Source organism: Cyprinodon tularosa, unplaced genomic scaffold (genome assembly GCF_016077235.1).
Source record: "Cyprinodon tularosa strain WSP-4 unplaced genomic scaffold, ASM1607723v1 ctg159, whole genome shotgun sequence".
Classification (NCBI taxonomy): domain Eukaryota; kingdom Metazoa; phylum Chordata; class Actinopteri; order Cyprinodontiformes; family Cyprinodontidae; genus Cyprinodon; species Cyprinodon tularosa.
In genome coordinates this window covers 890,847-904,210 of record NW_024038427.1, presented here as the reverse complement: position 1 = coordinate 904,210, position 13,364 = coordinate 890,847, and the positions used below count along the sequence as shown (strand labels likewise).

Sequence of the window (13,364 nt, the reverse complement as noted above, 5' to 3'; positions counted from 1 at the left end):
ATTTTATATTCTATTTGGAAAGCAAAAGGATCCAATATAATCTTTTTTCAGGGCTCGGAGTAAATATTCAGACTCTGAGTAGTTGGTCTGATATGTATCTAGGACCTTGTGCACACACAGATGTTTGTCACAGGTAAACATGCTCTGGTTCTAACACACCTTTATACTCTTCGTGTCTCCAATCTCAATGTTTAGTTTTAGAAGTTGAACTTTATTTCATGATTAAATAGAATGGTTTAGACCTGGGCTTGGAGATGTGGCTTAAAAAATTCATTTTTTTCTGCCAAATCAGATTATTCAATTCTTTATACTTTAGAAATTGTACCTTCATTAACCGATCACTCAATAAACCAGCCTTAGTTAGTAAACCGACTACTGGAGGTAAATAATGACGAAAAAGCCTAATTATGACAGAAGGCCCGACATGTTGGAGAGTAAGGTTTTTATTTTCTTCTGCAGGGAACGCACCCATAGAGGGATGAACAGTGGATGGAAGAGAGAGAGAGACGGAGAGTTTAAAAAGGAAAGAATCCAGTAAGAAACAGGACTGGACTAAAGGTAAGAAGTCAACTAGAAAATGTAAAGTTTTGCTATGTTTATGGTTCACCATATTATTTACACTCTTTAGTCACCACATTGTCCTACAGTTGGTTATGATTTCCACATAGAATATTGGATATGAAAACTTTGGCATCCATTAGCCTTTATTTTCAGCTGCTCATTTGCTGTTGGACGGCAAACATTAAGTGGAATAAATGAAAAATGGCCCTAGTGAACAATTTGTTTGACATTTGGATTATTGTTGCAGTATTTTCTGACCCACTTGTGGAGTGTGTTTGCTCAGACTGCCGACGTCCGTTGCCATGTCACGCAGTAGTGTTTTCCATTTGGATTGCTCTTAGTTTCCACCGTAACTGTCTTCTAATGTTACAAGGAAAACCGTCACGGCTACCTCAAGCAGGAAACTTTCCCTCACCTAGAAAAGTGTGGGATTCATTGTGTCCTACTGTTGCTTTCTTTTGCACACATCTGTTGCAATGTGCATTCCCAGTCTCCATATTTCTAAAGGTTTGACACTCAAGGCACTGTTACCAGAAAACATGTGTTGTGCACAGCTGAAAGTGATTGATTTTTCTCTACTTGTTGGCCTCTATGAAAACTACATGAGCCTGCTCTAGTTTCATGGACAAAAGGTTGGATTGTTATGAAAGCAGCAGAAATGTCTTAGGCGAAAGTTTTAATGAGGCTTTCTTTTGCTTATGTAAAGCCTGATCATTGAACTTTTGAGTTTATTAGTTGTTTGGTGGAGTGTGGAAAGGAGGGTGGATTGTTTGAATAAATAGATGTCTCATTAATTTATACTTAATTAATGTGACAAAATACTCCTTTTTTAATATAAAACACAAAGCATTTTTGGTATAAAAAAAAAAAATTCTCCAGTGTTTGAAATGACCTCATAAAAAAAACAAAAACATCAACACTGACTAATTTAAATTTTCAGACTGAGCAGATAAAGGAGAAATGTGGGCGGGCAGGTTACTGTTAAATCAAATGGATGACTGAATAATGTAAAAACCAGTGGGTGAGTCATTCCCAAAGACCGGAGGCCTGTGCTTCTGCTTGCTTTTCCCCTTTTTCGACTACTGTGTGGGTGCCTCTCAAGACCTCCACCCTCCCAAAGCTGCAGTGACAGTAGTGAACTATGACAAGTGGTCTTATCTGCTCCTGCACACATCAAACTAGCCATGTAGCTGCATGAACGTCATGCTGTTTTGATAGACTCAGACCTTCCTTAGCTCCCTGCTCATAAACTGAGCCCTGTGCTCTCTATGTCCCGGTAGTATTCAGCCTCCCACGTTCAATGATCAACTAAAAGAACATGACATTTCAGTAGAAAAGTAGATTGTTTTGCTCGCACTTCCTCAGGGATCCTCTCATCTTAACCTATCATTTTATACAGGAAGGTATTTGTAGAGGGAAATTTGTAAGTTGCTTTTGACACTGATGTCATCTTGCTTGGGCAAGCCCAAAGGAATGAGGAGCGGTTTGGGAATACTGCCATCAAAACAGGGGCTGATAAACCTCATTAAACAAAATAGTTACTTTTTATAATGTTGAATCACTAACTTCTTACTGGAGCCGCTTTGCTGCTCCTGTAATAAAGGAGTAATAATAAATAAGATGTTTATTAAAGATGTTGAACTGGAGCTGAACTACAGTTTTATTGCGTTAATGTTGCAGTAATCTGCAAAAGATACTAATATGACAAGATGTTGGTCAGAACATCCAGAATCAATCCAATCGAAGTCTCTTTATGAACCTCTTGTAGACTTTTCATACAAATAAATCAACTCTTATTGTTCAGGAGTAATTTGACGACAGAAGTTTGGACCTTTTTATATGCATATTCTATTATAAGGGAGTAAAATTGTTAAGAAATTGTAACACAATATTTAACACTGTGCTGTGCAGGGAATAGTTCTGTTTCCAAGATTCCACTAACAGCTTTTTTGGCTTTGTGCCTTCATGCAAACATTAGTGTATTTCTATATTTGTGTCTAGAAATCATGAAGCTTTAGTTAGATGTGTGGTTGCATGGTAACTCTTAGATAAATCAAGAAACAAATTTCAGACAAAATAGATTTGTTACCTTGAGTATTGGTTAATATTCTGTTAATAATAAAAAAAAAGTAATGCAATTTATAGATGAAGTACAATTTATAATGGCAACAAATAGTAAGTGTTTTTTATGAAGCTAAACCACTGAAAGAACATGAATATCTACCTACTCTGTGTTTTATGGTGTTGAACAGATTAGTTGTTTTGCAGAAGTAGTGGAATTGAGGAATACCAGCTTAAATGAGCTTCAGTTTTGAAATGTGTAAAAAAAAAAAAAAAAAAAAAAAAACTAATATGTTTGCGGTCATTTAATGAATTTAGTTTTAATCAGTGAAAAATTTAAATGATTTTCGCTGCCATCACTGAGTCTGGGACCGGCCATTTTTGCCCAAATATAGTAACACCTCACTCCTGACATCTTCCGGCAGTGACGTCACGGTGCGCTAAGCCTAGCGCCATTCCATACTTTACAAGCAAAATCAATGGGAACTACTAGACACATCTGCAATCAACAGCAATTATGTCACATTTCCAGAGGACTTCACCATTGAAATTTGTGAGAGCTATAGTTAAACTGACAATGCCCATGTGGATTGCAGTTCAAAGTCCTAATACATTGGGTAGAAGTGAAAAAAAAAAATTAAGTTATTTCACCTTTCTGATTCATAATCCTCCAAGGACCAGTTCGTCGTTGGATTGCCAACTTGAAGAGGGAGGATTTGCCATCAAACTTCTGGCCAGAGAAAAAACATGTCATATGTAGCCAACATTTCAAAGAAGAATGTTTTCAAGATGATTTGGATAATAAGGGCATTGTGACAAACACTAGATACAGCATTGGGACTTTCTCAACAGCCGATGCCGCATCATGACGTTACAAACCAGTAGATGGCAGGAGTGTTTTTTTGACAAAAATGACAGAAATCTCCAGGAAAGCACATTCAAATTAAATGACTAAATGACTTTAAACGGTATGTTTTAAAAAAAAAAAAAAAAAAAAAATCATATTTAAAGTACTTTCCGAAGTTTGAATTCTGAATATAAGCTGACTTTTCCTTTCATCCCACCCAGACAGATACCACTTCCACAATTCCTCTCTTTCATAAATTTACTGTAACCGATGCTTTAAAGAAAGGGTTTGCCTTTGGAAAGATAATCATTATGATGATAATGTTGATCATGTTACAGGAATTCCAAAATAACTGATAAATCATACTACGCATTTTTCTGCTTTGCTTTGTGTGTATTTAAGAGAGATTTTACTCAGTTTATTTTTTAAGTGATATGCACTTCACATTTTCTGGTATAATAATTTAATTCTGGTGTTTTACCCCGATTTAGTAGTCTGTTAAGATTGTTTCTATGGTGATGATTATTTAAAGCTTAGAAAGTTTAACTTTAAGGACTTTATTTTGTCAGGATTGCCTTATTTCCTATGCAGAGTTTGGCAGAGCTTGTATTTTGCAGTTTCTTAAAAGTAATTTTGTCTCTGTTAGTCTAACACAGCAATGCTCTGTTGCATCTGTACACTTGGTGGTTGTCCACATGGGGTTTGTTTGTTCTCTTATCTTGTTGGCTTGAGGGTAGACTGGTTGCTATTTGAACTGGAAATGTATAAATAGGTCTGTGCGCTCTAAATGGGCAGAAAGAGCAAACTTGTTTTTTCTGACCTGTGGTGTAAAAAGAAAAAAAAAAGATTGAAAAGAAAATGGACACGTCATTTCAAACACTATTTTGAAGTGAAGGATCCTTGTAGAGTTAATTTCAACAGTATTTTATGGTTTATTCAGTGTTACAAGTTGTTACCTTGAGAGGTTTTTGCTGCTTGGACGGCTTGTAAAAGGCTGACGGCTTTAAGCCGGCTGTGTCAGAGGGCAATCTGAGATTATAGTAAAACCTGAAGGATACAGTTGCAAGCTAATAGGACTGGATCTAAAAAGAGATATTCTTAGCAAATGATCACATTTCAGTTAACAAACCTAATAAAACCAACCTGTATTTTAAAAAGAAACATTGAAGAAAAAAAAAAACACTTACGTATTCAGAAATGCAATTAAAGTTCTTTATGGAGAATATTCATAAAGAGCCTTCAGTGGAAAATGTCATTGACATTGTTTAACCTGTATATACATGGACATATGAGTGAGGATATCAGGCTAAACATTGTGTAAACAGAATTAAAGTTAAGATATTAGATCAGCTTAGTATTGAACAAATATCAGACCTTTATTCTCCAGTGAACATTTGTGGATGATTATTTCAATAATTAATTAATTTGAACAATTGCTCCAGTCCTAGTCCATATCAGCTCCACTGAAATGTATATAAAAATTTGTTCAGGTATGGTAACATCTGGTTATGGTCTTGGTTAAAATCTTTTTCTACAGGAAAAAAAAAATAAATTGAAATGTTTCAGATCTCACTTTAAATAAGTTGCTAAACAAATGAATAAATATCAAGTTAAACTTTAAACATCTAGTGTTTTAATTTTAATGTTGGCTGACATTTTCTTTGTAATCCAAGTTATCAGAGTACTGGTCTCGTCTCGTCTCATCCATCGTCAGTTCTGTCCCGTTTTCTTACCTTACAGGCTCATTAGGAGCCCTTCCTGATTAGACTTGTTCTGCTGCATCCTCTCACTTAGCATGACTAGCTACACAGGCAAGATACGGCTGAACAAGAACTCCAGATGCTGTCTGGCAGATAAGACCTGCAAGTTGCCCAATGAGCTGCTAATTTTAGGGATAGCTGAATTACATCAGGGGCTATATCACAGACAGAAACATGAGAGAGGCGGGTGCTGGCCAGAGAAGCAGTTACACAAAGAAGAAAAACTGCACAGGAGCCTAATGGTGCAATCCGTTGGGTTGAAAAACTGAGAGAATCGGGCCTTTTGACACAAAATTCAACCCTCTTCCCTTTTACCTGGAGCAGATTGATGTTGGCGTATCTTTCCTTATAGTATGTTTTAAAATTAACCTTAGAGAAATCAGCTTAACTTCAATAAAGACCAACTATCTTCTTAATAAATAAAAAGCAGAACTAATCACCATAGGTGGCTCTTGCTAACAGGTATTCCTCAATATATATTTTTTATTCATTGCTTTAACAAATTGAACAACTATTAGAAGACTTGAGGGTAACTATGAGCTAGAGCTATTTCTGTTGTCCCTGTAGCCTAAGGCCTGCAGCTCTGTGCCAAAAACTTGGTTCCATTTCAGTGGTCGGATTGCTGCCCCGTGAAGTATTTCCCTCTCCTAGCTTTCTGCTTTGTTGCAAACGTGACTGAACCTGCAACAACACGTTTGCTGTCTTTACAAATTATGCTCAAAATGCACATTTTTTTCATTCAGATAAATAAATCATAATATGTTTATTAAATTTCGAAGCTTGGTAAGAAAAAGAAATGGAACATTCTGCTGGTGTTTTTTTCCCGTGTGTAAATCTTTGTAGAATTTATGCCAGTTTACCGGTGCACATATTTATAGCATGTGGTCATACATAAAAAGAGACGTTGGGAGGGTGGTCATAGAATCAAATTACAACACATGTTTGCAGCTTATTGTTTTCACTATAAAAGAGGACAAATTTTTTATGATGAAGCGAAAATTGGCAACATTTGGTGGAGGAAAAAAAAGTTAAAAGCGAAATCGGGAAAAGATCAAATTGTTTATCATACATTTATCTTAGAAATATGTAATGTTTTTTTTAGACGAAAATATTAGACAATATTTCATTCATTGGTTCCACAGTGAGAGCTGTGAAATTGCAGAGCTTTGCATTGCCTCCCCGTGGGCTTGCACAGTCATGCTTTGGAAACAAACATCCAGCTTTGCCAGTTTTGTAACTGTCTGCTGCATTAGGGCTCAATTATCAGGATCACGGTTTCTCTTAATCTTCAGCCAGTTTAGAGCTGATGTTAGTGCGGATGATAGCTGAACAGTAATCAAATCAGGTAAAAAGGATATTTTTTTTGTGTGAACTGCTGTTTCAGTGATCTACTCAGGTTTTCAATTTCCTTCACAATTAAGAAATAAATAAATTAATATGTCAATATTAAAACAGTGTAAGACGGATTTAGGGCGTGTTTCGGTGGTGCAGATGTTAGCACGCATGACCCAGGTAGGGAGGCCTTAGTCCTTGATGCAGATGACCTGGGTTCGAATCTGACCTGTGCTCCTTTGCCACATCTCTCTCCCGTCTCTCATTCCACCTTTTGTCAGCCTACGGTTGAAAAAAAAAACGAGCAACTAGTGCTGTAAAAAAAACTAACAAAAAAGACATTTTTAGAAAAAATGATTTGAGTGCCTTTTGTGATTTTGATAGGTTATGTTTGGTTTTAAAAAATGACTAATTACATTTTCTCCTTTTCTTTTTCCAGTGCCAGAGCACACCTGGCCCAGACTGAGACCCTAATCAAATCACCCCCCCACCCCCTCCCATCCATACATCCACACACACAAAGTCCCCAGCAATGCCAAAGGGGGCTGATCAGCCTGCTGCCTGCTCTGACAAGCTCTGCCTCCTCACCCCACACCCTTGAGGTTGTGCTTTAGCAAACTTTGACCACTGACCTCCCCCTTGTCGACCTGGGAACCAAAGGTCGCCTGTTCTCCACTGAGGTCGGGGACGCTCTCCTGTCCAGCCAGGAGCTGCAGCCACCAGCGTCACTCAAAGGTAAGCAGTGAAAAGCAAAGGAGCTTTTATTAAAGTTTTCCTACCCATGGATGCCTATTCCTAAGGGTCCTTTTGATAATTGTACATTTTATTTTTTTAAGGCCAATAGATGTCTTTTAGCTCAAACTAAAAACAGTTTGTTTCTCTGCTATTAACATGGGTGTATGAACACTGTATGCTGTTTGCCTCAGAGTGAACCTACTCTTGATTGCATGCACAATAATGTCTGTATTTGATTCATAACTACAGTAAAAGAGTCTGCATGCTAATCATACAGCTTGTCAACAGAGGTATAACTTGTTTTATCAAATTTGTTCTCAACAACATCTAAGATTCTATGATGATATTAATGATGGTAATAATAATTTTCTAGAGCTCCTTAGTTCATCAATGATTCTTCAATAAAAGAAGTACTAATATACTGCAAGCCTTTCTTTTCTTGAAGGAAAGCTTCCTGCTATCTCTAACATCTTTCCCTGTTTTCTGCCTCTCTCACCCTTCAAGTCTGATCCTTTCCTTGCTCTCTTGTTTCCAGGCATGGCTCCCATTCGGGACTCCGTCAGCCATTCCCCTAATCAAACAGGTGACACAACTTTTTGCCTTCTCTCTGAACTCTTTACCTGCATGGCCTTCCTCCTTGTAGTTCTCTATGGTTACCCATTTGCTTAAAGATGCAAAGACTTGTTATTGACTCAGACAGAGGATACGTTGTGTTCATTATATATAAAAGCCAAAGAAGAAAAAAGGTTGGCAAACTAAGTTTGATGTGTAGGCATGGATTTATTTTTTTGGAGACAATAAAATAAAAGAGAAACTTGATCCAGACGTCCATTAGTGCCACCGTTAAGTTAGGCATGGGCTCATCAAACTGTCTCATTGGTTTACAACTTCTTAAAACTTCAACAACATGAACAGATGTTTGAAAATTGGGTAACATGTTCATGTGCATCTAAAAAAGTCCTCTGTGTCCTGAGTGGAAACTGATCTAAATATTAGAAATATTTTACACACAGTAAGAGTATAAACATTATTAATAATGTTTTGTCAAAATGAAAGTCTGTGATATATCAGTTTTTACAAATGTTGACGGACCCTTTTCTTAAATTGTATAATCAAATTAGTGTCTGCGGTTACATAAGTGGTTTTCAGATAAAAACGTTTTTTTTTTTTATCTTATGTATAATATACTACATAAAATGCATTTTCCTTCATGCCAAAAGTTATATATCGGGTTATTTACTGTCATAAGAGGGCAAAAAAAAAAAGTTAAGGTAAACGGATTACAAACAGATAAGGTAAACGGAGAACTGATCATTTTTCTCCTGATAACAGAAACAGAAATTATCTTCAGAATCTTTTCTTATTTTAATTATAAAATAGAAAATGCAGTAAAATTTTACCTTGTATTCTTGGATAGTTTAGTTAACCTCTTTTTACTGATTACCGTGTCTCGAGGTCAGTGTTAGTTTGACAATCCCCAAACTGAAGTCTTAAAACGAATAGTCACCTCTTAAGAGTTTTATTTATCATTTTTATTCTCAAACTGTCTGTCTTTGAACCATAGCGATTATTAAAACTGTCACTACACCCTCTTTAAATGTTTTAAACTTCTGTAGTCGTTGCTTTTAAGATTCTCTTTTAACAATTTAGTATAAAACTTTTGTTTCCTGAAATAAGAGACAGACCGATGCAATGTGAGAGAGTTACCACAGCGAGTACACGTCCTGAGGATTAGGCAGCCGCCACAATGACAAAACGGGCGTGTTAATGGTTAGGGAGGCATAATTGGATGTAGTCTGTGAAATCTAATTTTAGAAACATGCCAGATCAGAATGCTGTTGATCTCAGTCCTAGATGCCTTCACTTCCTCCCTCTTGCCAAATTATGCCCTCTCTTTTCTCACTCAGTTGCCACCCTTCCTATGCCCTCAGTTGCCTGCCTCGATGAATCTTGGTTAATTGCCTTGGCGTGCTTTTGTGTCCTGCTGTGGAGACAAAGCGGTGGCAGCTGTGTCCAGGCCTGGCTTTGGCAGCGATACAATTCAGAACAGTTGGCAAATTAAAGCTTAGAGGGAATAGAAATATGCAAGATTGTCAGTTGGACGTCTGATTAAAACCACCTAGAGGGCCCAACACACCTAGCCATACCAAGCTGTATGACTACTGAGACAGCTGGGTGTCACTGACGGGTGTTTCAGTTTAAAGACTTTGAATCAGCATCAGGTGGTCACTGACTTTGCAGCCCAATTAAACATCACTGTAGCACAGCAGATTAAAATCAATTACTTGACTCTTATCCTTATATTATTGTTTTAAATTGAAGCTTTAGATGCATTTAGAGAACTGGGATGTAAATCTGTTGTATTTTGTTACGTTAAAACTAGTTGGAGAACGTTTTCAAGCCATGATTTGGAGGCCCTCAAGGTTGTCTTTATGTGTTTTTTGGAAGTACTCATCTGGCAGATGAGGGACCTCTAACCCTGTTAATAGAATTACTAATCACTGTGGACTGGTTATGCTATGGGAGGATAAAGGCTTGAATGGATTTTTATTTAAGCCTTTCGCCAACCAGTCCTGCCATCTAAAGTGGTTCCTGTTATACTCGCTGAGGAAGCACACTTACTGCAGTTCTCATTTTAAACAACAGGTGTTGCTGTTTTTACAAATCTGCCTCTATTTACCAGCTGGGGTCAGAAGTAGAGTCTAGAGAAATTTCTTAAATATTAATGTTAGGTTTTCACCTCTGAGTCAAAAGCTCCTGATTAGGAGCCTCTGCTGATTTTGACATAAACGGCTCTGAATGTTTTTAACTTTTCTGTAATTCACCATTTTTCCTGTTCTCTCCAGGTTTGGAGCATCCTGGCTTGGATTCGCAGTATGAGCCCTCCCCCTGGTCCTCTGGCTCCCCGTGCAGCAGTGACGGCAACAGCAACTGGGGCAAAGTCCTAGTTGACGGAAGCTCTGACAAATCCAATAACACTTGTTCCCCCAGCTCCTCTGTCTGGCCTCCCTCCTCCTCCTCATTTTCTTGCTCCTCATCCTCCTCTGGCTGTGGCTCAGGGTCGGATCCGGAGTTGGCATCAGAATGCATGGATGCGGATTCTAGCTCTTCTGTGGGTTCAGAGAAGAACCTCGGCCTTGCTGTGACTACAGTGATGATGATGTCAGCCAACGCTTCTTCCTCCGTCTCCTCTACAGCATCTTCCCCCTCCTCTCTGACATCCAACATTATGGTTGGTGTTGGTGTGAATGGAGACAGCAACAGCAACCTTTGTCAGGTCGGAGGAGTGGGACCCTTAAGCAACGCAAACGAAGAAAACATCACCGGATCCTCACACTACTCCATGGCTGGGTCCAGCAGTATTGGCAGCAATAATATGAGTAACCACAGCAACAAGCTAGTTGGCGGTGTTGTATGGGGCTCTCAGTCAGGCAGCAACATTAACACCATCGCTGGAAGCAACTCTTTTCTAAATGGAGGGTCAGACCCAAACATTTTAAACCCAAATGCCAACCATGGTGCCTGGCCACAGAATCCAACCCCAAACCCGGTGTGCCAGGGCCAGAGGCCTTCACAGGCTCAGGGGATGACTTCCAAATTGGGTGTGGTTCCTCAACAGGGGCCCTTAATGGGCTGGGGTGGCATGGCAGCTCCAGACAGCGGCAGTATGATGGAAGACGCTGAGGTGAATAATGGTACATCGAGCAGCAAGGTGTTAGGAGGCAGCAGCAGTGGAAATGGTAGCCTGCAGCCTAGCAACCTTAACACTGAACCCAATGGACCAAATAACACTATCATGATGATGAATACTACTACTACTACTAATGCCACAATGACCTCTAGCCCACCAGACTCTACCGCCTCACCCCTTCTCAGCGGAGATCGTCCCTGGGGCTCCGTTGGAGGAGGAAATGGGGGGCCACCAGCCAATGGAAACCCTGCATTAGCTCCCCAGAACCCTCAAGGTGAACCTGGGGGTACTGGGGCTTTTGGTACCCCTTGGGGCACAGCTACCTACCCTGTAGACAAAGGCCCCTTAAATGTAGACACTGTGAACCCCCAGATCTCCTCTTCTGCTGCTTTTAAGAGTAATAATAACCACAATAACACTGGGGCCCCCCGGTGGGACCAGGGGCCCACTAATACCCCAAACCAGCCTCAAAGTAACTTGCCCTGGAGTATTGGCTCTAATCAAACCCCAGGCTCTACAGGCCAAGCACCAGGAAGCGGAAACCAAACTACTATGGGCCCTCCAGCAGGGATTCCTCACCCCTGGGGGAGCAGTGCATCCTCTTCTTCCTCGTCGTCGTCTTCTTCCACCTCGAACAGCAAGACGTCAAATGGAGAATGGGGATCGGTAACCACTGGTAACAACAGTTCAGATGGAGGAGTTCAAAAAGGAAACGCTGCCAACAACGGGTGGAAAAGCCTTGAGGATGATGCCATGGGCATGGGAGGAGCTGGGGTTGGCGGTGGAGGTCAGGGCCTCGGAGGGGTCACTGGAGGCTGGGGTCGCTCTGGAGGAAGTGAAGGAAGCTGCGAAAGCTCCGGAGGTCGATCCAGTTCCGACAGAGACCTCAATCAGCCTAAAGGTGGAAACCGCAGGAAAGGGAACCACACCGCCTCGATAATATCAGCTTTAAGCCGAGCCGACGTAGACCCGAGGGTCCTTTCCAACACTGGATGGGGACAAACACCCATACGGCAGAACACCGCTTGGGACGTCAATTCTCCTGCGAACAATCAGGGTCCTAAAGTGGATGAAAGGAAGCAAAGCGGGGGAGGGGTAAACTGGGGCACAGCAACAACGGCAGCTCCCTCCCAGACCTCTGGAGGTAAGAACAGTGAAATATATGTGTTTGTTCTGTAGAACCAATAACAAGGAAAACTGACGGTGGTATCTTGGATGTTCTTGCAGGTTGGGGGGTTGGGCCAAGCAGCTCAGGCCCTGACAGTGGAGGATCTGGCTGGGGAGAACAGAAACAGTCGTCAGGTTGGGACAGTAAAGGAGGAGGTGGCTGGGACGATGGATCCCGTTACAAGGGTGGGAACAGCAGCAGCAACACCTGGAGCAACAACGTAAAAGAGGACAGGTAATGCACACCTTGGTTTTTACTCCTGTCCAGGAATGGGCTGTTCTCATACTTGTCTTCTGGTTTAAAGGATTTTCAATAAGATGCTGGAGAAAATAAGCTGCACAAAACGTATAGCTCTGACGCACTTGCGTTTCAGCTACCTCTTGTTAGGCACTGCTGATCAGCTCGCTGAAAGAAACAAGAATATCAATAGAATAAAAGCAGGTTTTGGAACAGATAAACTTGACCTGTTTCAGCTGCTATCAGCTATTACTCTGTTAAACCAGGAACGTCAGAATGTATGGTACCTGTAGCAGTACTCTACTTTCTGTATATAATTTTTCTCTGTTGAGTTAAGCTATTGAATGCAGTTTTTCTACACTAGACTGTTGAACATGATTTAAATTCCAGTTGAAGCAGTCCAGCAACATGTTGCTACCACTGCTGAAAAAGTTGATTATTTAGGGTATTTAGTCCTCAAATGTTTGTTCTACATGATATTACAAGTTCCATAGTTCTACTTCATGAAGGTTGCCAATGGCAGTTTTAAAATACCATCTTTCAGCCAGCTAAACCAGTAAAAATCATTGCAGAGGAAGTGCTTCATAAGTTTTCCCTCTAAGGTATAGTGGAGGATTATCATAAATTTTTGAAAAGACCTGTCCACTTAAAAATAAAAAATAAAAATGCACATGTACAACCCTTTACCCACCCCTGAGAGGGAACACCTATTAAGCGCGTGCAAGAGCATGCAGCAGCCCATTTCTCCTCGTGCACGCTCTGTTTAAAAGTTGCTGTTTGCATCACTCATACAAGCTCAGTTTCCAAAGGAAGATTTGCAATTTTTCCACTATGTAAGACTCACCACCGATAAGTGAAAATGGGGACCAGCACGTAGGACAGCCTTACGTAAACATATCACCAGATTGATTAACAATTAGGAGGATGACTTATTTGGATGATCCACCCAGAAAAGGAACATCCTCCACTATA

General features: G+C 40.0%; 1 protein-coding gene across 3 annotated transcripts in view; it reads left to right on the top strand.

Annotated features, from left to right (window-relative positions):
• LOC119780329 (trinucleotide repeat-containing gene 6A protein-like) overlaps window positions 1–13,364 on the top strand; it is a 40,181-nt gene that overhangs the window by 10,043 nt on the left and 16,774 nt on the right. For 2 of the 3 annotated variants that reach the window (XM_038280336.1, XM_038280337.1), the window contains exons 3-7: window positions 460–558; window positions 7,001–7,296; window positions 7,832–7,879; window positions 10,143–12,131; window positions 12,215–12,389. In XM_038280336.1, coding sequence (XP_038136264.1) covers window positions 7,834–7,879; window positions 10,143–12,131; window positions 12,215–12,389 — 2,210 coding nt within the window. In that variant the 5' untranslated portion in view covers window positions 460–558; window positions 7,001–7,296; window positions 7,832–7,833. The remainder of the gene's footprint in view (window positions 1–459; window positions 559–7,000; window positions 7,297–7,831; window positions 7,880–10,142; window positions 12,132–12,214; window positions 12,390–13,364) is intronic. The other variant, XM_038280338.1, reaches the window with a different exon arrangement.